Source organism: Pangasianodon hypophthalmus, chromosome 6 (assembly GCF_027358585.1).
Source record: "Pangasianodon hypophthalmus isolate fPanHyp1 chromosome 6, fPanHyp1.pri, whole genome shotgun sequence".
NCBI lineage: Eukaryota > Metazoa > Chordata > Actinopteri > Siluriformes > Pangasiidae > Pangasianodon > Pangasianodon hypophthalmus.
The window spans coordinates 23,029,636-23,057,414 of NC_069715.1; the positions used below are offsets into that span (position 1 = coordinate 23,029,636).

At 37.9% G+C, this 27,779-nt stretch overlaps 1 protein-coding gene across 2 annotated transcripts in view; it reads left to right on the top strand.

Moving 5' to 3' along the window:
• fam168a (family with sequence similarity 168 member A) overlaps positions 1-25,808 on the top strand; it is a 52,926-nt gene extending 27,118 nt beyond the window's left edge. For both annotated transcript variants that reach the window (XM_034305146.2, XM_034305148.2), the window contains 5 exons: positions 3,126-3,206; positions 12,916-13,058; positions 14,282-14,462; positions 15,861-15,991; positions 17,939-25,808. In XM_034305146.2, the coding sequence (XP_034161037.1) occupies positions 3,126-3,206; positions 12,916-13,058; positions 14,282-14,462; positions 15,861-15,973 (518 nt within the window). In that variant the 3' untranslated portion in view covers positions 15,974-15,991; positions 17,939-25,808. The remainder of the gene's footprint in view (positions 1-3,125; positions 3,207-12,915; positions 13,059-14,281; positions 14,463-15,860; positions 15,992-17,938) is intronic.
• Positions 25,809-27,779: the final 1,971 nt, after the last annotated feature.

Consider the following 27,779-nt stretch of genomic DNA (forward strand, 5'->3'; position numbering starts at 1 on the left):
ACATGCAAAAACATTTTGTGCAGTAATCGTGCTTATAACAATGTTTGGAAAAGATCAAACATTAAATCTTAATAATTGAATCTTGAATCAAACAAACGCATTGCATAGTTTGTTTAATCACATTTTATTGGCTGCCAGCCACTATGATAAGAAACAGGATTAACCAATCAGAATAGATCTGGTTTTATAAGATAAGATGTATTTTCTTCTGAAATAATATCATATTATTTTAATCATTCTCAGCAGAACTATGAATAAATGTGTTTTATTTCCTTTACCCGTTAACATTATTAATATGGTAAGATTGGTTGATGGTAAATTGTCCTTCGACAATTGTCTGGCATCCACCCAGAATACTTGAGCATGCTGTACTTATTGCATTTATAATTGTAGAGCACACATTTTATTTAACATATTTCCTCATGCTTTCCACCTGGCTACGCCTCTGGCATGTGTGTGTATTCAAAGAATAGCACTGTAGTGTCAACCGCATTGCTGAGAATATCTAAAACTCAATTACAGAGATAAAGAGAGAGAGAGAGGTGTAGAGCTGTTACACTGCGATTATGTGATATAGTATTTGCAGTCTTTTGCAGAGGTGATGGAGGGAAAATGTGTCGGTACTTACTCAGATGAATATAAAAAAGATCAGAGAGAGAGAGATGCAAGTAGCAATAGAAAGAGAAAGGGTAAGAGAAGAAAATCGATGGAGACAGAGGAAGGAAGAGACAGAAAGAATCAGAGGTTGAGAGAATAGCCATTTGGCCTGCTGTATTTGGGTCATTGTCTGTGCTCTAATGTGAACTTGATTTTCTCCGGAATCAACATCCCTTTATTGTTCCTAGAATCATTGTTATCTGACGTCATCATTATTTTTATTGTCAGAAATGGCATCCACCTCTCACTGGCCATCAGCGTCATACACCAGCTCTTGCATATTTGGGGGAAATTTCCGGTTCCTGCTGCGTAGCCGTTGCTGTTTTTCCCAAGATAACATGCTAGTATTGGAAAAACAGCTTGCTTAGGAGAAGTGTGTTTTTATTTTAAACCCTCGTAGCCCCTCCTGATCCGAGATAAAGAGAAAGCTACATTTTCAGAGGAGGGACTGTGGGCTTGATTAAGTTTAAATGGTTATTACACCTCACACAAAATATAAACATTATTTAATGGCGAATAGCATACTTTATTATGTACACTCCTGGGCAAAAAAAATAAATAAAATGGGCCAGGCCCAAAAAATGGCCTTTTTTTTTAATATTGGCTTTTAATGGTCTTAACAACAAATCATTGGTTAGGAAAATAGCAAGAATTGAACAAATAGATCAAGTAACTTAGTATGGGATGGTTTTTCCCTTTGGTTTCTTTAAGCCTTGTGGGTAAACTTGCGGACAGCTTTTTACAGAAAGAAGAGTCAATATTGCTCCATTCAACGTTGATGGCTTCAAACAGTTGATGAGTAGTTGAAAAATGTTTCCTGGTTAGTTTGTGTTTAATGTGAGACCAAATATTCTCAGTAGAGTTCAAATCTGGACTGTGACCAGACCAAAGCATGAGCCTGATGTACTTGTTCTCAGGATACTTTGTGGTGGGCTTTGCAATGTGGGCAGGAGCATTGTCTTATTGAAAAATAAAATCATTCCTCTTTAGAAAGCAACTTTTCAAATGTGGGAAGCAAGCCTTTCTGCGATATTCTCCTGTATTCAAAGCAGTAATTGACTTCTCACAGTGAAACAGCTTACCAGAACCAGCAGCTGAAAAGGCTCCCCACACCATGACACCTCCGTGCTCTTCCTCCATGCTTAACTGTGGTAGAGAGGCATTCACTATTGTATTTCTCATCAGATCTTCAAAGACACCTCTCTGGAGCATCATCATGCAGCTCAAATCGTGATTCATCACTCCACACAACTCTGCTGAACCACTCTGAATCAAATTTTCCATATTCTGCCAAAAAAAACTTGTCTTTGATGATTTTCTGAAACAGTACTGGCTTTTTTAAACATCTTCTAGTCCCAAAACCTGCATTAGATAACCAATGGGTAGCCATTTTGGCCTTGATCCATTTTTTTTTTCCTCAGGAGTGTAGTCTGTTGAATAATAAAGTATTGAATCGAGAGCCTTATCTTGGATGATACAATACACCATATTGTTCCCACCCCATGATGTGTGTTCTGTAGGTATGCTTAGCAACTGCACTGAGAGCCTGGAGATGTAACACCAGATTATAATATCTTATGTTATTTTTCTTACTATAAAATTATACTGTATATTATACACTGTATGGCTAAAGGTTTGTGAAAACCTGACAATCACAACTGTACCTGCTTTTTCAACATCCCATTCCAGATTTGCTCCCTGAAGTCACATACGGGTGTGATGGTCAGGTGTCCACAAACTTTTGGCCATATAGTGTATGTTAATTTTATAGCTTGATGAGTTAGTAGCACTAGCTATTTAACTATACCTAATACTTTACATTAGGGTGCCAGTAACTAGCTAGTTAGTTATATTTTGCTAATATATTCCAGTGACAGCCTTCATTATCACACTAGCTAGCATATTTGATATTAGTGCTTAGCAAACAGATTCTTTACCAACTACAAACACATTTTATTTTATTTCAGCTTGGTGCATAAGCATGATGGCAATTTGATAGCATGTATAAGCAGTGTAGGTGATTTCTGCCAGTGGAACAGTATCTATTACATCAGAAACAGCAGGACCAGCTCAGTCTCTATGCCAGACATGACAGTTTCAACTTACTGTTCCTGGAGAGTTGTGCCCTGTCTGTGTTGTGTGTGTCTGACAACTCTGCTGTTCAGTATGGCAGTGGGTGCTATGTGTTTCACACTCACTCGACTGTATCTTATTAAGACAGACAAGTGGTAATGAACACCATCTGGGCCCATCCTGTTCAATCCCCAAGACCCCCTCCCCCCATCTCTTTCTCTTATTCTGCAAACTTTCTAATGTTGCCATGGAAGATTTACATTAATATATCACAGCTGATGACTAAATTAGCTTCTTAGTCATCATCCTTTTGAGACATGAACTGACATTTCTGCATCTTTGTGTTCCTTTGATTGTGTTGATTATATCTTTTCTCTTGTGTGTGTGTTTATTAGGTTACCCAGCAGGCTATCCTACTGCAGCGCCTGCCTACACACCAAGCCTCTATCAGACAGGCAGTCCAGGGTACCCTCCAGGTGAGAAAAACACACACACATGCATACACACACACACACACTCACACACACAGTATTCCACATGCTCACTTATACCACAAGTAGATGCCAACATACAGTAGATGCCTCAACTGCCAATAACTCTAGTCCATGTTACTAATTTGTATGCCGCAGACACCCTTGAAATATACCATGACCATGTTTGGAACCATGCCAGAATGTAATCAGCTCATCTGGAGGTAGCAAGGATTAGTCCATACAAATCCTATATTTAACCATGTTTTGTAATTTATTTTTTTTTTTAATTTTGTATATGGAGTGTAACAATAACACAATACAGTTCAAGGTCTGAATTTAGAAATTTGCTATACAATTCAAGACCAAAGGCCACCCCTCCTTACTTTTGCAGACTTTCTCTGTCATTTGGAAATCTGAGCTATCATTTAGTAAAATAAAAATACCATCCAGAGGAAGGTGGACATTAGATAAAATAGATTTTATATCCATTTCCTGGGCCACAAAATCTCTGTACATCAGAACAATCCCACATCGTGTGTATTAGAGACTCAGGATCTCCCAAGCTACAAAAATTGCAGTAAGGATGAGGTGAGAGGTCAGTCACATGGCTTACACATGAGGTTAGCATGAGGTCACACACGAGTATGGAACGCATGGTGGTTGGGAATTTTTGGAGGTTTTAAATATGTTAATGCATACTGTGTCCTGGTCAATAGGTCTACTGCATAATGAAAAGTCTACAGCCCATAATCTTGCATATCTTGTATATGGTGCTCTAAATATACAGTGTAAAACAGGGTGGGTACTAAATTGATTAACCTCTTACTTTCAAGTTATTGCACTGACAAGAATTTTGTATCAGCAGTCTGATGGACTGATAGCAATCTTAGATAAATCTTAGATAGTCAGAAAATGGACCTTGAACATAAGTGTTTTCTGTATGATGAACAGGACAGAGCTATTGAAGAAAAACTGTTTCAGACATTTGACCTTGCTGTAACCTTGTCCCAGTTTGGATCGATTCCATAATCTAAACAGTTTGTCTGCTAGTTACAATGATAATTCCATATAAATCCTATAAACAATCAGCCACTCATTCTTCAGATATCACACTAACGCACAGATGGACAGACGCACAGACACCTCGAAAGCATATTCCATTCATTTCGAGCAACAGACTCTTACTCAAGACATACAACCCTCTAAAACTCTTACTCACAATGTACATCACACATAATGTTTGTGAAAATTAAGTGTTTTCAGCTTTAGACAGTATAAAGCTTGGCAAAATAACTCCATTTTCAGCAAATTTTAAATAGATCAAAATGAGTGAGTGAAATTGTTACTGGGTAATTTGTTAACGTGTGCTTTTTGCCAACTAATGACTGCATAATTCAGCTCCGGCATGTTCTTAGCGTTCTGCCGTGTTTAGCTTTACTCGATACATGGTACGTATTGCAGCTAGTTCAATAACACTGTAGCTGAGGTCTTGAGCCAGACTACATAAGTGTGTGCCAGCCAGCAGCAGGCAAATTAGTTAAAATGCTGATTCCGATGATTGGTAAGAATAGTGAATATTGGAACCAATTATCAGCCGGACAATGGATGGATGTTTGGGTGGATGAATGGAAAATCTAATGCACTACATAAGTACATTGCTTGCTTTTTATGATTAAAAACTGTGTTGGTGTTTGTCATTTACCAAAGACATTTACAGTTATTCAATTGGCCGATGAGCTTATCCAGCGAGTACTGCTCAGAGGGATTTAAACTTCTAACTTTCTGATCACTAGCTACAAACCATATCGAATGAGCCATCATTTTGTACTGCTTAACACTTTACAGAAGCTAATAAACTCAGACACACAGACACGAGTGTAGATAGTGAGCTGTTGAATATAAATGGCGTTGGATTAAACTCTCTGACAGCCTCCAGTGGATGAGACGTCCTGTTCTCTCCATCCCAACAGATGGGTGTGAAAAGGTGTAGGCAGAGTTCAGGGCAGAAACACGCACACACTGGGCATCTTGCCCCGTCTGGGCACGTGTGTGAACTGCTGGGTGCATATTAACACCTGTGGAGAGTCGAGCTGGCACTGTGCTGTGTAACATCCATCTTTTTTTTCATCTCTCTGTCTCTTAGTGTCAGTGTTGAGTGTAATGCATTACTAAATAACACGTTGTTGTAATTAAATTATTTTCTGCTTAAAAAAAAGTAATTTTTAAGTAATTTAATTTCTTAATGTATTTCTTTCTTTCTTATATATATATATATATATATATATATATATATATATATATATATATATATATATATACACACACACACAGTGAGGTCAATAAGTATTTGATCACCCTGTGATTTTGCAAGTTCTCTTATTTAGAAATCATGGAGGGGTCTACAATTTTCAGCATAGGTGCATTTCCACTGTGAGAGACAGAATCTAAAAATAAAAATCCGGAAATCATATTGTATGATTTTTTAACAATTTATTTGTGAATTACTGTGTCAAATAAGTATTTGATCACTTGCTTATCAGCCAGATTTCTGACCCTCAAAGACCTGTTATTTTGCTTTTAAATAGTCCAGCTACACTCTGCTCATGATTCTAAATTAGTAGCACCTGTTTGAGGTTGTTAGCTGTCATAAAGACACCTGTGCACCCCACAATCAGCCAAAGTCTAAGTAGCAACATGGGCAAAACCAAAGAGCTGTCAAAAGACACAAGAGACAAAATTGTAGACCTTCACAAAGCTGGAAAGGGCTACGGGGCAATTGCCAAGCAGCTTGGTGAAAAAAGAACAACTGTTGGAGCAATTGTCAGAAAATGGAAGAGGCTAATGATGACTGTCAATGTCCCTTCGGACTGGGGCCCCACGGAAGATCTCTCCTCGTGGGGTATCAATGATGCTAAGAATGGTGAAGAATCAGCCCAGAACTACACGGGAGGAGCTGGTCAATGCCGTGAAGAGAGCTGGGGCCATCGTTTCCAAGGCTACTATCAGTAATACACTAAGACGTCATGGTTTAAAATCTTGCATCGCACGGAAGGTTCCCCTGCTTAAGTCAGCCCATGTCCAGGCCCGTCTGAAGTTTGCCAGGGACCATCTGGATGATCCAGAGGAGTCATGGGAGAAAGTCCTGTGGTCAGATGAGACCAAAGTAGAACTTTTTGGTCTTAACTCCATTCGCCGTGTTTGGAGGAAGAAGAATGATGAGTATCATCCCAATAATACCATACCTACAGTGAAGCATGGGGCTGGAAGCATCATGCTCTGGGGGTGTTTTTCTGCACAGGGGACAGGACGACTGCACTGTATTAAGGAGAGGATGAACGGGGCCATGTTTTGTGACATTGGGCAAAAACCTCCTTCCCTCAGTCAGAGCATTAAAGATGGGTCTTGGCTGGGTCTTCCAACATGACAATGACCCAAAGCACACAGCCAGGAAAACCAAGGAGTGGCTCCATAAGAAGCATATCAAGGTTCTGGAGTGGCCTAGCCAGTCTCCAGACCTAAATCCAATAGAAAATCTTTGGAGGGAGCTGAAACTCTGTGTTGCTCAGCGACAGCCCCAAAACCTGAGAGATCTAGAGAATATCTGTATGGAGGAGTGGGCCAAAATCCCTCCTGCAGTGTGTGCAAACCTCGTGAAGAACTACAGGAACCGTTTGACCTCTGCAATTGTTAACAAAGGCTTCTGTACCAAATATTAAAATTTTTTGACTCAAGTGATCAAATACTTATTTGACACAGTAATTCACAAATAAATTGTTAAAAAATCATACAATATGATTTCCAGATTTTTATTTTTAGATTCTGTCTCTCACAGTGGAAATGCACCTATGCTGAAAATTCTAGACCCCTCCATGATTTCTAAGTAAGAGAACTTGCAAAATCACAGGGTTATCAAATACTTATTGACCTCACTGTATATGTATATATGTATGTATGTATGTATATATATATATATATATATATATATATATATATATATATATATATATATATATATATATATATATTACATGCACACACGCACACACACACATATATATATATTTTCAATGTTGTTTTTTTCTAGATTTATTTTTGTTTTTATTCATTCTTGTATTTATTGATTTTTTTTTTTGGCTCATTTCTGTATTTACTTGTTAGTTTTGTTTATAAATGTATATTGAAGGTCCACTAGGTCTGAAAGCTGAATGGTAATCTGATCACAGTGCATTATGGGAATCCCTTAGTCACTCAGCCCTCATCAGACCATATGAAGATGTGAAAATGATGTCAATCAAGACATCCTGTCATAACCAGACGTAATTTCTGGCGTTTGGCGCAGAGCCTGTGTGTTTGATTGGCATTAATATGATGATCTTATTGTACCTCACCAGGATATTCAGTAAAACAGCAGCTAATGGAAAAACACACAGTTGTTCACATTTTATAACACTGTTAGAGCTGTTTGGTCATGCCATTGACACACACACACACATACACTTCTGAAGGCCACCACGTTGTAAACAATGCGGCTCCTCTCTTTTGTTCCTCTGCGGGGTTTCACTAGTCAATCTAAACCAGTGCTCTGCTGGTGACTCAGTGTATTGCAGTGGGAAACACGTCAGTGTGATAAATATAGCCAATTCCATGGCTAGTCAATTTTATCCCTTTGAAGACCTTAGAATTCATTCATTTTTGTTGTTCTGCTACTGTGTTGTTGTAGTGCTGCTGTTTGGCAGAGTGTTGTTTTTTTTATTATTTATTATTTTTATTTTTTATTTTTTTTGTCAATTTAGTGATCTGTGTAGCTGTGTAGCATGCACACACACATACATTTTATATATATATATATATATATATATATATATATATAATATGTTTATGCAGTTATCAGCCAATCATGTGGCAGCAGCACAATGCATAAATCATGCAGATACAGGTCAAGAACTTCAGTTAATGTTCACATCAAACATCAGAATGAAGAAAATGTATGATCTCTGTGACTTTAACCATGGCATGAATGTTGGTGCCAGACCGGCTGGTTTGAGTATTTCAGAAACTGCTGATCTTGTGGAATTTTCACACACAGCACTCTCTATAGTTTACACAAAATGGTGCGAAAAACAAAAACATTGCGTGAGCAACAGTTCTGTGGGTGGAAATGCCTTGTTGATAAGAGAGGTCAGAGGAAAATGGCCAGATTGGTTCAAGCTGCAGGGAAGGATATAGTAACTTAAATACTCAGTCTTTACAACTGCAGTGGCAGCTTGGCAGTATTGGGGTTTGAACTCATGACCTTCCGGTCAGTGGTCCAACATCTTGGTTGGTATGCACACTCAGTTAGATACACGTGTAGGAACCGTTAAAAAAATGTGATTTAGGTCATGTCACAGAGCTGGAAAAAAAAAAACTCACTCATTTTAGAACTATTTAAATAATGCCCCTGTCTTTTTTTTTTCCCCCTCTCAGTTGTTTTAAGCACTTTGTTCATTCATCTTCTTTAACCGCCTAATCCTGGTCATGGTGGACACCAGTTCATCACAGAGCACCATGCACACACATTCACACCATTCACACCTACGGGCAGTTTAGTGTAGCCAGTCAAGCTACACACAGGTGGGAGGAAACCAGATAACCCTGAGGAAACCCAGATAAATGATTTTTCATAAAATAGACATTTTGACTTACAAACACAAACAGGATAATGAACGTGGGATTGGGAATATTTTTTACAGAATTCCTGTGCTCATTTCTGTGAACAAGAGTGGAAAAAATATTCATCTTGTCAGAACTGTCAATAACAATGATATAAAAGATGTAAGGCTTCATCTCAAATTATATATCATGCATCATATTCATACACTCCATTTCGACTGAATTTTATAAGCCGTCTCTCAATACACTGATCATACTGCTCTGGATGGGTCCTGTATTTTTCGAAAAACCCTGCATTGGGTATCATGACCTAACGCTGCCCCCTTGTGGTCATACAGAGAATGTGTTCTTCTTGTGAAGAAGTTCATGTGGATAACTACAATACGACTGTGAAAGAACTGTTCTTCATGCACATGCGTTCAGTAAATATGCTCATTACCCTATGTTGAAACAAAGGTGATCCTTTGTAGGGGGTGTCTCTCACACACACACACACACACATTTGTCTTACTGTTCTTATGAGGTCCTTTCACTGAAATAAGTAATATTCACCTAATTAGTGCTATGCTACACTAAATCTAGCCCTAACCTTAACTTCAGTAAACAAAGGGAATCCTTTTAGTGCTTTTAGTTTTTTAAATAAAGGCTTTAAAAAAACAGAAACACACATATATACTCTGCCTTTATATACAGTATGCACAATATGTTAAGTCAGGTCAAGTGGGGAGGTCTGTGGCAGAGTCAGCGTTCCAGCTCATCCCAAAGGTGTTCAGTGGGGTTGAGGTCGGGGCTCTGTGCAGGACACTCAAGATCTTCCACTCCAGCCTTGGCAAACCATGTCATCACAGACCTCACGTTGTGCACAGGGGCATTGTCATGCTGGAGCAGGTTTGGGCCCCTTAGTTCTAGTGAAGGGAAACTGTAATGCAGACACATGCTTTCTAATTGTGTGCCCATTATTAAGGTTGACTTGACCACAGTACACGTTTCCACTGGATGCTGTGATGAACTGTGTTTATTGACAATGGTTTGTCAAAGAATGTTCATGTTTAGAACAATGCTCCAGGCACATCTGGCACTAATCCCTTACACTGTTATGCTATATCTTTAAAATCTGCATTACCTATGATGCTCAGCCATGATTGCACATGCACACACAGCAATGTTTCATTACGAATCTCAACTAACATAATCATCCACTAGAAAAAAAGCAGTTCAGATAGGCAGCAAAGTTTCCCCTTTAAGCAGTATTTTGTAGCCCAGGGAACCCGCAATTAAGACCAAGAATGTCTTCATGTACTGCTTAGCCTGAATGTTTCATAAGGATAAGGAGCCAGAACATTAGAATGAAAAATTCACTCCAAATATGTGGTACTGGCCCAGGATCATTAAAATAAAGGAATGAATATGTGTAATGGACAGGTTTTCACAAACTTCTGGCTATATAGTGTGAATGTATGACATTATCTGTATCTGTTTAGTGTTCCTGTATTCTGATTTAAACCCAAAGTGGGCATGGCCTAAACCAGAAGGGGTGTTTTGATTTAACTATACTCTCGACCCCTATGCCCCTGAAAACACTGGGGGAAATGGCAGCACTCTCAGTGTGTGAATTCTGCCTGTGACAGTTCCTCAGTCACTCGAGTTTATAATTCATCTCATCTGAAGATGAGCGTGGGACTGTAGGACTGCTCATGCAGTTATACTTGTGTACATTTTTTTTCTAACAAATTTAGTTGATTTTGTTTCCCAGAATATGAACAAACTAGTAGCCTAGTTTAGACCACCAAATCCCTGACCATGCAATTACTAAAGATGAATAAATGCTATAAATGCATTATCTCTTCAACCCAAGTAATGTATTTGTATTCAGTCACATCCCTTTCATACACCAATGCATCTCTAATGTGTACCCTGTACGCCTCCCATTTACAAACACACACACTTCTTATGCTGCACATGTCCTGTACCCTGAAGTCAACTGTTTACCTACAGTATATTATAACATATATAATGTGGGCGTGGTGCATGAGTGCTGTGTTTGCTCAGCTATTCTCCCAGACGTCTGTTGGAGAACATTAACTTGTGTCTGTAAGAACAGCACAGAGACAAGAAAGTGTGTACAAAGGCGTAGATTAATCAGAGGTGCAGTAATCTGTTTTCCCCAAGCAAGGTTCTTAATCTTCTTACAGTTTTCACTTTAATATATTTATTTGTTAAATATCTGTTCAACCTTAGCCTCATTAGACAGAAGTCATGTCTCTGCATTAAGCATATTTGATGCTGCAGTGTGTATAACATCTGGCATGTCTTATAGGATTATATTGCGTAATTTAATACTTACTAGCCTAAATATGTGTTGCTCAAATCCTGTACCTATGGTTTCCTATTACAGTATTTTACATGATATGATGACCTTTTTGCCTGTGTAGGAAGCGTGGCCTTCCTGCCTGTCAGTTTCCTATGAAAGAGGCGTGGCCTTCCTGCCTGTCAGTTTCCTGTGAAAGAGGCGTGGCATCTCTGTCTGTCAGTAATGAATCATATTGTATAGTATAGAATCGTTGGCCACTTTAAAGATATCTATTTTCATAGCAAACATAATATATGCAGGATTCTAAACCACTTCACTTGCCACATTAGCAACAAAAATGTGTGTTCGTGTCTACTCCTGTGTTTTCTTAGCTGATGTTTGACTCTCGCGTCTGTGACGGCCAACAGTTTGCCGTGTTCAGTAAGATTTGCTTTGTCATAAAGTTAGGAAACAAACCCACCCCTTGTCTAAACTGAGTGCATTAGTGAAGCTAAGCAGGACAGATAGAAATGACTCTGATATTGAGAAAGAGTAAAACACATATATATTTAATACCAAGAGGCTTAGTATAGATTAAATCAGTGAGGAGCTTTGTTTGGACTGACACTTAACAATTTGGAAACTTTTTCTTTGTGCATATAAATAGTGTAGACCGCCATCTGATTTATGTCTTTTTTTTGTTCTCTGTTTTCTCTCTCTTTTCTTTTTTTCTCTCTCTCTCTCTCATTTCAGCTCATTTCAGTTCCGTGTAGATGTACTCGCATAGTCTGAAATTGAATAGCCACAATAAGAGCAACTATAATACGAAGAACAATATTCTCTCTCTCCTTTTATTCATTTTCATTTAGAATGATTTATTAGCATGACTTTTATTATGTAAAGTTTGCATATCCTTAGGACATAAAGAGGAAGACAAAGAAATGTAATTTCTTGAAATTTTCAAAAGACTTTTAATGTGTTCACATTTAGTTCACAAATTATTTGCAGTGAAGACAAACTAGATGATATCAGTTCAATATCAGTTTATATCAGTTTTTCCTTTTCTAAATATGATAAAATTGTAATAACCTGTATGTACACTATTCAGGTTCATCACTTTAGTTTTCTCTGAGCAGCTTTCAGTTCCTGTCAGTGGTAATATTCAGCTGCCCTACCACACAACAAAAAATCTGCTTTGGATGGTTAAAACGTCTTTTTGATTGATATTGCTTTATATTTTGGATTGTTTTCTTGTCATGCTTTAACACTTTGGACTTTGTAAACTAGGTAAATTGTAAAAGAGAGATATAGTATCCCTTCCCTTCCATTTAGGAGCCATGGGTGATACACAGATTTGCATTAAACTATTAAAACATTAGATTTACCGGTATGCAAGTACACTAACCATGATTAAATCCAAGCAGTTCAGCAATCGGGAGGAAATATTCACACACGAGTAGATTAGTTTGATTTGTATTGATAAATCAGAACAGTTTCTTGTGTACCATTTCTTTAACTGAATGCAAAGCCAAGAAACCCTAAGACACCTAAGGAATATTTGTAAATGAATGCAAATAAATTGTAATTCTTGAAAATCTTATGATCCCCCCCCCATTCCCCCCCCCATTTGCTCTCATTTCCCAGGATCCCCAGTACCATTATCCATGTCCTGTTTCCACGGGGTATAAATTTGAGGTTGTGCACATGTACAATCTCTTTGTCATCCATTACACATATATTAATTATGCGTATCTCTTTTTTCTACATCAGGATACACCGCAGGGACTCCATATAAAGTTTCCCCGTCTCAGTCAAACGGCGCTCCTCCACCATATTCCCCCTCTCCAAACACGTACCCCTCAGCCATGTACCCCATTCGCAGTGCCTACCCCCAACAGAACCTCTACACTCAGGTAAGAGAGCCACGATGGAGATCAGTTCGTCTGTAACTGTGCAACATTTCACCACATTGAACGATGATTAATCAAATTGCACTGGGTGAAAACTTTCTGCCTTCAGGTGGAAGCAGAATTGAGGGTGTGAGAGGAAATGGTGCAATAGACTAGCATAGATGATTAGCAGCAGCATTTATGAAACTACTGTCGAGATTACTGTGCACTATTTACTGATGATTGAGTGAAAGGGTGTGGACTGCTTTATTTTCTGCAACCCAGTCTAGACAAGTACTAGACATAAAACAGATCTAAGAAGCATCTTATAGGGATTTCCTGTGGATTCATCATGTTTCACAATATTTCTGAAGCACAAATGGGTAATTTCAGTGTTTCTTGGAAGCTCCAGAGTGTTTTGGGAAGTTTCACAGTTTCAGAAAAAAAAAAAAAAACCTAAGCCACTAAAAACACATACAAAATTAATAACACGCACAAAAATACATGCAAGCTGGTTTAGTAAAAGGGTCTTTTTTTTTTGGGCATGTGCCTTAATATTTGTGCACTTTAAGGCATTTCTGTCTAAAAGTGCAAAATACAAATGCGTAATTATGCAAATGTGTTAATTTATCACCCTCAATATGATTTCTTAAGCCTGATATTTACTTCAAGAACGAATACAGAGAGCTGGTATTAAACCTGCGGGAGCTCATTTCCACCATTCACAGATAGTAGAAAACCTTTTTGCATGTAATTATGTCAAAGTACGTAAAAATAAAGAGAATGTCCTTTGACGTCATGACTAGTGTGAGTGCGGTATTGTTGGTTTATTAGATTTCACTGCACATTTGCACTTCAGATGCCTACAGCATTGAGAGCCTGTGATTCATACATACCATGGGATCACAACATATTCATATCTATTTTTAAAATTTTGCATTCATTTCATATTCAGAACAGTTTGAGACATACTTGACTCAGAGTTGCGCATATGACTTATTTTTGGTTCACCCTTTCAGGGGTCTCTTTGAGATTGCTAATGTTCAGTACATGCAAAAACTTGAAAAACTTGCCCATGCTAATTAGCTTCTTTATTTAGAATTTTAGTAAAACAGGGCTTGAATTTTAATATTACCGTTATGCATCAGTATACACAATAATGTACACTTTTGTGGAAATGTGATTTGAAAAACTGTCTTCAGGAAATGTCATTTATTAATCACATTCTGTTGCTGCTGTCTCTTTAGGGAGCCTACTACACCCAGCCTGTGTACGCTGCACAGCCCCACGTTATCCATCACACCACGGTGGTGCAGCCCAACAGCATCCCTTCTGCCCTGTACCCTGCCCCAGTGCCCCCTGTGACCCCCCGGCCCAGCGCACTCACCATGGGCATGGTGGCAGGAACCACGATGGCCATGTCTGCAGGTCAAAGAAACAAACACGCACACACACATTAATTTAAGGGCAGTGGTAGCTCAGTGGTTAAGACGTTGGACTACTGATCGGAAGGTCTTGATTTCAAATCTCAGCAATCTTGAGCAAGGCCTTAACTCTCAACTGCTCAGCTGTATAAATGAGATAGAATGTAATATCCTTTTGACTCCTGTAAGTTGTCCTTTATAAATATAAATGTAAATTGCTAATATCCAAAATACAAATGTGATACAAATATCCGAAAAGCTTAGTGTATGTTGTTGCACTAATGAACAGATGACGCGAAATGACAGCGATCTGGATGTATTTCATGATTAATGAAAGCAAAGCAGATTGTAAACTGTGCTCTGAAAATATCAAGAGGAGCTAGTACAACATCTTCCTACAGTGCAAACATAATAAAACATCTTTATGGTGTTTAAACAGTATCTTTAGTAAAGAGCACGAGGGCAGCCTTCCTGAGCTTGCAGAGCAGTATCAGTATGCGTGGTCATTAAACATGGTGCTGTGAATAAAGCAGTGAGGCGAACGTGGAGAGAAATTGTCACGTGAGAGCAGTTCAGTTCTGCGAGCACTGAGCACTGAGACATGTGCACTGCACACTGAGACACTTCCTTTCTGTTCACTCTAAACTTTGCTTATAAGTCAAGTTGCAATTCATGGCACTGTGCACTAATTTTTAACACTGACGCTCACTGATAATGCTCTGAATGCCAGGTTAGCCGCTCTCATGCTCTCTGTTAAAGATTTCAAAGCCATAACATAACAGCATGAGGTTTTCTAGTAGCATACAGTAGCAGCCAACATAAACAGAGCTAAACAGAATGTTACATACTATTAAATACTGAGCAGGTTACTCATTTTGGTATTGGTGTTGATGAGTATCAAAAGAACGTAGTAAAAACGTACTCAGTCTGAAAAATGGAATTATTGCATCTGTAGTATTTTACATATCAATGAAAGAGGTATCTATTCTTTATATCAGTGATTCATTTTATTATATTCATATTAGGCAGATACAGGTTTTGATATATATGTACAATTTAATGCTATTTTTTTTAAAGAGCAAATCAAATGATCAGATATTAACATCATAAATAATTCATAAATGAAATCTACATTATCCCACCCTCTGACTGGAGTCCATGGCCTATTGCCTTGAAGTGTGTTACTTTAGTTTTACACTAGAGCTTGTTTAACGTATCTAACCACTACAGAAAGTCACTGACTATATTTTGGCTAACGAGAAAATTGTCAGTTTTTCAATGATATCTGTACTGAAACCAGTGCCTCTTTCTCTGATCCTATCAAAGCATACTGATGCTTTAATAGATGGCGCTGCTAAGATGTAAAGAGACTAACGATAATGCATTGTGGTTCTCCAACCAGGAACGCTGTTGACCACACCCCAGCACACTCCCATTGGTCCACACCCTGTTACGGTGCCAACGTATCGTCCACAAGGAACGCCTGGCTACAGCTACGTGCCACCTCACTGGTAGAGCCCATCTGTCAATCATGTAAGCTCATTTCTCCACTTGTTCTGTTTTCAAATACTGCTTTAACACACCATCGTCAACTTCCATGTTGGTTTCCTCATGGCTTAATTGTTCCTTTAATATTAGTGCACATAGGCTTAATAACTGAAGTGCAATTTGTTAGATGATTATTAGATGAGCAGTCAAGTCAGGAATTAAGTGAAACATATCCAGAAAGCTTTGGAATTTGCATGCAATTCTGTGGTCTGCCATCCCATCCAGTGTGTATCTTTGCCTTGCACCCAGGGTTCCCTGGATAGGCTCTGGATCTGGATCTGCAGATGAGTGAATGAATGAATATGATCCCCCCCAAAAAAAAAAAAACTCTGAAAGTTTGATAATACCCAACTACTCCATGTGTATATGGCAGCTGGTTGTTTTTAACTGTAGTTTTACTGTACTAGCTAGTTAGCAAGGAGGCTAGTTAACAAGCCAGTATGACTCATGACTCATATGACCACGCTCTGAATGGGGTTTAAGTGTTTACGCATATTAAATATGCATTATATGGCCAAAGGTTTGTGGACACCTGACCACTGAATCCATATGCGAGCCTTCCTCAAACTGTTGCCACAAAGTTGGAATGTCTTTGTATGTTTGTAGCATTACAATTTCCCTTCACCGAAACTAAGGAGCCCAAACCTGTTCCAGCATGACAGTGCTGCTGTGCACAAAGCGAGGTCCATAATGACATGGTTTAGCAAAGGTTGACGTGGAAGAACTTGAGTGGCCAAAGCCCTGACCTCAACCCCACTGAACACCTTTGGGATGAATTGGAACGACAACTGCGCACCAGGTCTCCACAACATCAGTGCCTTACCTCACTAATGCTCTTGTGAATGGGCAAATCCCCACCGCCAAAATCAACTGGAAAGCCTTCCCAGAAGAGTGGAGGTTATTGTAACAGCAAAGGGGGGGAGTACCAAAGGGGGGCATTAACATACCAGTGTAAATGCCCATGGTTTTGAAATGGGCATGTATGGGTGTGATGGTCAGGTGTCCACATACTTTTGACCATATTGTGTGTGTGTGTGTGTGTGTGTGTGTGTGTGTGTGTGTGTGTAATATCCGTCCTTTCCACTTACACACAAGGCAGAGCAACAGAGGGACAACACTCAGTTACTGTAAACCTACTAAGTACCCCTATATGCTATGTAAGTGAACATGATAAAATGAATGTGCAGTGGGGTCCAAAGGTCTGACATCACTTAGAGAATCTGCAGATTCTTTTAATTTAAAACAGGAAATAAACAGGAAGTTTCAACAGGAAGAATTTTAAACGAAAACACAAAACAAAGAAAGGAATGTTCAACATCTTGAATATTCAGCACTAAAGATTCGGCACCATTAATAGGTCACTATTTATATGTAAGCAAATTTGTGATGCTGACCATGTAAACTCCTTATCTCTTCCACTGAAACTCTTGTTCAGTCAACACTCTAATGGATTTGATCTAACATGGATCTTCAGGTTTTACAAAAAAAAAAAACACGTGAAGTCCAGGACAGTTAGAGTGCATGCTGTCCTTAAAGCAAAAGAAGGACAAACCAAATAATAGGAAATTCATGTAAATAGTTGTAAGATTCTTCCGAAGTTGTTGCTGATGATATAATTTGTAATGAAAAATTTTATATTAAATTATAAAAGAATGTAAAATAGGAAGATTTCTGCTACTGGTCTCAGACTGGTGGACCCCACTATAGCTACAAGTTGCGTATATAGAGTATATTTACACATTTTTCCATAATTACTGTATATTTCTGTCGAGGTTGTTTCAGCTCTTGTGCTGCAAGTGGACACTCAGTTGATTAACAACTTCAGAGGTGTTCTGGGATGTCAACATTTTTTTTTTTTTTTTTTAAACAACCTTAAAACATAGCACTCAGATACTCATACTCATGCCTATGCCTTATTTTTGTCTTAAACAGATCTGGAGTTAAACGTCGTATGCAAAATCCTCAAGTGTTACACGGGCTCTCTGTGATCAGCAGCCGCGTCTGCCAGAACAGAAGAAAAAAGGGTCACTTTATGCATTCTTACGTCATTTTGTAAAAGCTGCTTTTTATTTTTTTATTTAATTTTTTCCCTCTATTTTTTTTTTATTTAATTTCCTCTTGTGTTTTAGTCTTACTATTCCTGACCTATGTTGTTGCATTTTTTTTTTTTAAATCGACAATTTAAATTAACAATCAACTCCTGCAGAAACTCCAGAATGATTTTGACCAGTTACGACTTTGAAACAATGTGCTTTTTTATGTTGTTATTGTTGTTGTTGTTCCATATTTCCACCCTTGAGTGGGAATGTACATTGCACCATGCTCATCATCATGTCTGTCATGCCAAATATTATAAGGTTTAGATAGTAGTGCAGGGTTTTTCTTTACATTTGTGTAGATTTGTAATTTTCAGATTCCCTTTTCAGAAGGGCTGAGACGGGTTTCTGCTTTTCAGTTTTGATTTCACACAACTTTCTTCTGTTCATCTTTCTAGCATTGATAACAAGGGTGTCTTCCAGCTTGTAGCAGTTTATTAGGTACATTTGTAATAAGTTTAGCAGTGCGTAGGGCAGCTCGACATGGTTCAAACATCATTAGGATGTCGAGTGCTTACACTAATCTCAGTTATTCACTTAGTAGAGGACTCTGGTTTCTTTATTTATTGGATCATCTGGATAGAGTAAGCTTCTAAATTATGGCGTGCATAATATATTTCTATAGATGCATGTGATGTGCAGAGATGTGCTCTTGCAAATACTTATTTTTGCAATTGCACATACACGCTGAAACACCTGCCAACACACAGTCTCTGTGGAGGCAAGTGATGTGAAAATGGCACTTAGGATGACGGATTGGGGTCAGATTTCATCTTAGTGCAGAATACGTGCCAAGACAGAGGACGTCTGGGTTCGACAGGGTCCTGATTTAATATTCAGGGTCTCCAAATTATGGTGAACGGTAAATATGAACAACATTAACAAACCAAAAACGGAACAGAAAATCAGCAAACACAACAGCAAATCGGAAATCTCATCAGCGTTACTTAAAGGGAAGGTCCTTCTTGAACATCACATGCATGTCGCTGGTCGGCTACAGCGCACATCATTCTGAGAGTCAGCAGAAAACAGAGAGCTGGATTTTTACAGTAAGAGGAAATACGAGAGTAAATGAATCTACTGATGCGTTTGTTCATACTTATTTTTACCAAGTGTTCTCATATGATATGCTGTCAACTTTAAAATGAGTATGCAAATGCAATAAATAAATAAATAAATACATACATACATACATACATACCTTAGAGGAAGCCTGGTTGTTCAGAAGAAAGAATTACTCCTCACTATAGTAACTTAAGTAACTTTGCATTAAACAGTGTTTTCAGCAACAAGTTTGTGATGTTCAGTAATGATCTCCCCTTGATGTTTTGAGCTGATATTTATGTGGTTCTGAATTTGTTGTTGCGTTTTTGTTTTGTTGATGTGTGTTGCATTTACCAAATGGATTTAAAGGAATTTGTATCATGCATTATTCAGCATTTTGAATAAAGCAGTAATGATTGCGGTAAGTAGTAGAATAACCCTGCGTTCACATTAAAAGGTGACAAATTATTAGCCCAGTTTTTGGCTTGTTGGCATGCACTCGACAGTTTTTTAGTGTTCCAGTAGAAAGTGTTTTTTATAGGATATTGTTAATCTGATACCCATTTGCTTTTTTAAAAAATATATAATTTAATATCTTCCTATTTCTATTGTTTTAAATGACACTCATTAACAAATTGTTAATATCAAACATTGACTATCCAACATTATAGAGAGTTGAGAAATTCATGTTTTGATTGTCACTGTGCCAGAATTGGAGAGCAGGGTCTGTATACTGGATGTAGACCAATGGGCAGGTCTTTAGGTGGGACAGATGGGTGTGTCTTTTAGCCCATACAAGTCATCAGAAATACAATTTAATTTTCTTTTGTAGAAACTCAAATGTATAATCATAAATCTCAAAAGTAGTAAAAATTTCTCAGAGGATAACTGAGAGGATTTTATAATGGCTAGCTGGCTAACAAAGCCTGTGAGCATGCATGCGCATATGTGACTGCCAATGACCTCCATCTTCTGATATGAAGACCTTCATAAATGGACTCAATGACACACTCACATTCCCATTTATGGCCTTCAGAATTTCTGACCTCCGACTAGAAAAACCAAACAAAATGACACATCAACATGGCTCTGCACACTCTCACCAGTAAATAAGGGACCGCTTCTCTACTTTTAAATGCGATTACAGTCGTATTTGCTTTAGATCAGTCAACATACAGACATAACTGTATCACACTGGCCATCCAGTGTTGTTTTGAGAAGGTACTGCAAATACATCATGAACCTTAAAGTTATCACTGATGTTAGCTGGCTAGCTTTTCATTAGTTCATGAGGTTTTGGACAGAGCAAACAAAATATGATTTTTTCCTCTGCCTTGTATCCCGAATGTGCGAAGGTCAAAAATGATATAATTCCTACTTTAGAGTTGAGTGGAACGCAGCAACACTCAAATCCACTCCCATTTTCATATATGATCTCAGTGACTTGTCCACATTTTCATGGCCTTCAAGCCACTCATATTTCCTCATATGATCCCACTGCATGTCCGTATATGGACTCGAAGGTGCACCTTCCTTCGTGCAGGCAGTCCATGTTGAAATTGTAGTTGTGCGCTGCCACGGGAAATGACTGCTCGCTTTGTCACTTCCTAGTGTGAATGTAGGGTAAGAACAAGTAGGACATAGAAAAAAGGGCATAAAGATGGCTATTTGAGAAATCCCCTCGTCCTCTGTGAACACTCGGGCCCTGAGGCCTTGCTGCACGGATTTGAGAAGTATTTGTTAAATGCAATAATAAAAACTGCCTCGATGTGTAACAGCATTGAAAGAGAGAATATTGTGAATCCTAGTCCCTTGTAATCTATGAACGCACTACAGTACATATCAGTTACTTTATGAAATAATATCAGCATATTGACACATAGATACATAATAATCAAATATACGGTACACACTATTTAATGATCTACTAAAGGAAGACAAGTATATACTATGGTACCCATTAGGCTTGATTAGGAATGTGCCGATATTCAGTTTCTGAATGACGATCTTTTAGGGCAGCCTATACAAATACTACCCTGCATATTGTGTATAAAAAAAACTGTTTCCTGTATCTTCTCTTTGGCAAGCATGTTTTTGTTTTTCCATAGAACAGAAGGACTTTCGTGGGAGAAAATTGATCTTATGGGGAGCGCACATGTTCTTAAATGGAAAACAGGGACACTGACGCTATCCTGAAGCATGTTTTAAATTTTTTTGCTGCTTTCTGTTCTGAAGGCGTCTCCCACAGTAGTGAACTTGTGTCTTGTTTGGTAGCATTTTAAGGAAGTAAACCTGACAAACAAGAACAACATCTCAAACAAGCAGCAGCTGCTTTTCTGGTGATGAGTGCAACTAGATTATTGTTAGCAGATTGACATAGGTAGCTAACTAAGGCTAAACTGCAAATTAGCTGCATATGGTGGCTACATGAGCTTTGAGATCACTGTAAAACCACACAATGAGTTCTGACAACCTATGAACAGAAATACATGAAAGAAAGACATGAAAATTTGTAAACTTACCCCGCAGTCACAGAGACAGCTTGTTGAAACGTTCATGGAAATCTGGTCTGGTGAACAATTATGGGATTGCCTACACCAAGAAAGGTGTATGCAGTGCTGGGCTCACGTTAAATCAAAGAAAAGGACAGGCTTCATGTCGGGAGTACGCAGATGCTGCCTACCTTGGTAGTCACGTTGCATGGAAATGCATTGATTATCTGTGTTGAATATTGTGGTTTATCATATTATCGATTATCGGCACATCCCTAGTCATGGAAGTAATATTATTCTCAGTAAACACATTTATCATTTAGGCTACTCAACCACTACTTGAAATATATTAATCTGAATATGAAGACTCGCAGAGATTTTATGGAACATAATGACACAGGCGGATTTCAGCTCTTGAGCTCAGTTTTTAGCAGAGCCTTTGAGAAATATTCCTTTATCGTAAAGGAGAGAGTGAGAGGAAGAAAACTTGTGCAAGACTAAAACTGAACTACTTGATTGCAAAAATTCCACATTTTTCCTCATACACGTGTGGCAGCATAGGAAAACCCTTTACTTCAGAAGAATTCTCCAGAATGCAATTTTTATTTTTTATTTTTTTTTGAGACAGTATCCCAATCATAACTAAACATCTGCCATGTCAAGCGTGTTCACTGGCAAAAATGTAAAAATTAAAAAAAAAAGTCTTTGTTTTGTTGTTGGTTAGCGCATTTAAACATTCCATAAGAGAGGATATTCTGTGCAAGTTAACGGTTGTCAATGCTAAGCAGTTGTTTCAGACTGAGGTTACTAGGAAGCAAATACATATATGACATTTATATAAATAAATGTCATATATATATAGGGATGTGGATGAGTATTCGAATGCCCGTGTATAAAGTACTTACATCTGTGTTTTCATTCAATGACGAAGTATATACTGCCTTGCACAAGTATTTAACCCCCTTGAATTTTACCCCATTTTGTAGTATTACAACCTGGAATTGAAATGGATTTAATTGGGACTTTTACAATTTGATTTACACAATATATCTAACATTTGAAGGTACAAAATATTTTATTGTGTCACAAAGGTTGTGAAATGAAAATACAGTTATTTGATGGTTGCAGAAGTATTCACCCACTGGGTCAGTACTTGGTAGAACCACCTTTGGTTGCAAATAGAGCAGCAGGTTTATTGGGGTGTGTTTTGATCAGTGTTTCCCAAATGGATTCTGATGTTCGTGCCCTTTCTTCTTGGCAAAATTGATTAAACTCTGTCAGATTGGATGGGACATTAAGGTTGAGGTCTGGGCTTGACTGGGCCATTCTAACACATTCAGGTTCTTAGTTCTGAACCATTCCACTGTAGTTTTGGCAGAAGGCTTAGGTTCATTGTCCTGTTGGAGGTTAAACCTCTGCCCCAGTCTCAAGTCTCTAGCATTTTCTTCTCGAATTGCCCTGTATTTGGCTCTATCCATTTTGCCCTTAATCTTGACCAGTTTTTCCTGCTTCAGTAGCATGGGCTCTTTTGTGTAGATGGCATATAATTACAAATGGGTGGGGGGGATAAATACTTATGCAAGGTAATGTATTACATGCATTGCCACTGTGGTTGTATAAAGTTCATTCACCCAATCAGATTTCTAATCATCCTACCCACAAATGTCAAAGTGGTTGTAGCCTTTTAAAATGAAAAGTTTGTGTTTCATTATTTCTCTGTATAACGTCTGTCAATCACATGAACCCGTGTGCCACCACAGACAGGAAAAACAATTCATTGTAGTGAAAAATGATACTTGTTTGCACCATATTAAATCCGGTTTTCTCCATGTCCTTCCAGTTAAGCAAACAACGTATAGGTAATTATCCAGCCATTAGGTTTTCTGTTATCTTAGGTAGTCAAGTTGTCTGTTTATACTACCGTAATCTTACAAACAGTTGCTGAATGAGCCTTGCTAAGCTACAGGAGAGACGACAGGCAGATGCTAATGCTACTAACACTAGCTGACAGGTTTAGATGGTAAATAAATAAAAGGCATTTGGTGAGGAATGTTTGCATATTATTTAAGCAAAGTCTTGGTAAGATATTAAAAAAAAAACAATCTTTGTTGTCATTATTTGGCTATTTGCCATTGAATAGGGACAACTGGTGAATAGCACCAACTGACAAGTTTTCTTATACCACCACAGATATATGAAATTCTTAACTTTTAAATAAAATGCATTAGAACCATCTAGAATCCTCTATATTTAGTAGGTGGATAAAAGCATCGTGTTTTTTTCTATTCTAAAATAAATTTGGCCTAAACACTAGCGTGTTGCAGTTTAATCCTAGTATTAATTACTTCATATATACAGTGCCCTCCAGAATTATTGGCACCCCAGAGTGGCGCAACACAAAAGCGCCACGCTATCATCAAGAGATCGTGAGTTCAAATCCTTTATTTCAACATGTTTTGTTTTCAGAAACACCATTTTATTCATTGGTGCAAAATACTGGTTTCAAAATTATTAGCACCCTTACAATTAATATTTCGTGACACCTTGTCTGGAGAGAGTAATAGCACTGAGTCTCTTCCTGTAATGTCTGACAAAGTTGGAGACACTTGTAGAGACGTAGAGTCATAGTGATCCAAGTTTTTGAGACTGTTTGCATTTATTTAAAATATTCCTTCTGGTGTCACTAATTTTGCCACATATATTTTTGAGAGAATACTATTTTTAAAAAGTAGTTCTAATGAGTGATTTTGTCAGAACCAAGATACATATCATTTTGTTTGCTTATTTTCTGAAGGCTAGTATGTCTGAAGGGCACTGTAAATATTTCAGATAGACCTTGGTCTTTCTTTCTGTCACTTTCTCCTTTTCAATATTAAAGTCTGTCTATCCATCTAGTCTTAATAACAGTATTATGGCAGGCAGTGAAATATTGATATAATTAGAACAAATCAGATTTGTAACGCAAGACTTAATGCAATCAATGCAATTTAAAGTTATTAAACAGTTCACTGGTTGAGGTTGCTTCTGAGATAGAGGTCGAACCTCTCAAATCGAAAATGTAGGATTTGGAAGTGTTTTTGTTGACATTTTTACACTAATGAAAGTTGGTTAGGTTTGAAAGTAAACGAGTCCACACTTACCTGTAATTACTGCGCTTTCTACCATAAGTGTTATTTAAGTTTTTATTAATGATTGATGTTCCTTTTATTCTTAAGTAGATGATCAGGAGTGTGGTGCGTAACCGTGTGAGGGACATTTCAGAGCACAGGTCTGAAACGGTCTCTTCCTCTCGTTCACTCTGTCGCTTTTCTGTCTTTATAACGGCCTGCTTCAAGTAAAATTGTGGTACTGTTATATTATCAGATGCCAGAACATAAAAGGGGATCATTCCATTAAAAAAAGTCTGGAAGTCAAAAAAAAAATTGCTTTCTTCATACTGTACTGAAAATGTCAAAATAAAAACGTAGTTATAGATTGGGCACTATAGCATGTAGTAAAATTATAGGTTATATCAATCATTTCATGTTTCCTCTTACTAAGAGAACAGAATCATAGGATTGCCTCCTTCACTGAAAAGGACACGTGATGCACCTTCATTTTTTTTTCCAAAACAAGGAAACTTATTTGTCTGCCTTCCAAATAAGATTTTATCTTAGGAGAACAAACACTGCCCAAAAATACTAACAGCCTAGGCAGACTCCTCCTGACTAGTGACAAAATTTGAATGCGTCCAAGACCTATCACATGCTTTAAATTTATTGATCTATTATCTAACTGATTATCAGCATATACCTAGTCTGCTGTGTTTTCGTTTGCTATTAAAACTGAATACTGAAGGGAAAAGTCACCGTCTTCCAAATACACACTAAGGATAAGAACATTTTGATCATTATGTCGGTAATACATTATATACTCATCTGTTTTGTAGCAGGTTTTACATACCTATCAGTAAAACTGAACTGAATGCTCTTATGAGGCGACGAGACCCGTTTCAGGCCTGTGATATGAAGTGTAAATCTGTTTTTATTATTTTTATGGGTTTTTATATTTTATTTTTTTTTGGAAGATCAATTAGTGATCTCAGTGACAGAATTATGCCAAGTTTGTAATTGTATAATATTTACTGTAAGATGTAGAACGTTCAATAACTATTAAAAAATTTTCCCAAAATATATGCGTGTTTTTGCTTTTTTTCTGCACTTATACATCAGTGACCATGCTTGTTTACAAGTGGAGCAAAGGTTGAACAAATTCAACTAGGTTCATTCGGAGACACAACTCCAAGGTCCCTCTAAGGTTTGATCCTAAGTTCTGACTTCCAGTGTGGAGTTATACATGTTCTTCCTGTGTTCATGGAGGTTCCTCTGGGTTCTCCAGTTTCCTCCCACCTCCTACAAACATGCCAGGAGGTGGATTGGTGACTGTAATTTGCCTTTAACTGTGAATAAGTGTGTGAATGTCTGTGTGGTGCCCTGCAATAGACTGGAGTTCCATTCTGGGTGTATTCCTGCCTTATGTCCAGTGTTTCCAGGATTGGCTCTGGATCAGCCTCAGCTCTGAAGAGGATAAAGCAATTACTGAAGTTGAATGACTGACTTCATATACATTCTTAAAATGACATTGTTAAGATTTTGTTAAAGATTCTCACTTTTATATGAATACTTGTCTAAATATCAGGGATCCTCCATATCCTTCCAGCTTTCAATACAATTCTGCCTTCAAAATATTGGAGGCGGGGCCTACAGGCAGAATGATGCCAAATTCTGGCTGTCAAAGATGGCTGCCTTCATAACAATACAGTATTTACCTAGAAGGAGAAGTTTTCATCAGTTTTAAGATGTGCCACAATTGAAGTATAATATTACTGAAGAATGAATGGTGTAGGAATTACAGTACTTTTCTTATATGTCTTTTTTTAAAGGACCAAAACTGATTGCACAATTGGTTGCTAAGCTCTTCCCTGGCCAGTTGTGTGTTATTCCCAAATTATTTCACTTATAATTCAGAAGATAAAAGTTCTAGAGTTGTGGCATTTGCATTTGGAGTCTGTTACTGTTTAATTCTCAATATGAAGTCCAAAGAGCTGTCACTGCCAGTCAAGCAAGCCATCATTAGGCTGAAAAATTAGAATAAACCCTTCAGAGAGATAGCAAAAACATTAGGTGTGGCCAAATCAACCATTTTGTACATTCTTAAAAAGCTTCCTCCAGGAGGTAGGCATCGCTGTATTAAAGTCAACAGTCAAGAGAAGACTTCACCAGAGTAAATACAGAGGGTTCACCACAAGATGTAATCCATTGGTAAGCCTCAAAAACAAGAAGATCAGATTAAATTTTGCAACAAAAAAAAAAAAACGCGCTTTAATTCCTATACCATTCACCCGATTTGGATGTAAACACCTTTAAATTAAAGCTGCAAGTCAGCTCTATGAGGTCATATACATTATTTCATTTCAACTCCAATATACTGTGGTAGAAAAAAATCAATAAACAATAAATTTGTCAATGTCCAAATATTCATGGACCTGTCTGTACACAAATTTATGAAACATTTTTTACCAAAAAAAAAATTATGAAATTATTTGCAACATCAGGGTCCCTGTAGGACTAGTGGTTAGTCCACGGCCACTGGAGATGCACATGACAGTGTACTCCCAGTGCCGGTCCCAAGCCTGGATAAAATTGGGGAGGGTTGAGTCAGGAAGGGCATCCGGAGTAAAATCTGTGCCAAATCAAATATGCGTACCAGTGATCCGCAAACGACCCCTAACCCCCTAATGGGAGCAGCCAAAAGAACAACAACAACTTGCAACACTGGCAATCAATGGTTAGGGTAGTGCGCTCCATGACTGCCAGTGGGACCTCGAGCAAGACCCTAAGCTCTCATCTGCACAGCTGTGTGCTTGGATTGTATTCTCTCACTCATAGGTGTGTGAAATGAAATGTAAATTATTCATTTTCACAATTGGTAATCGATCTTGAATGAAAAAATAGGAATGAATGGCACACGCATAATGAAATTTTTTTTGTTCCTGTTCTAATAATTGCGTGTGCATAAATACTGTTTTTGCACTGCATGAGAGAAAAGTGTCAAAATGATCATATATCAGCATGTTTCACTTCTCTCTCGTAACTTCAGACT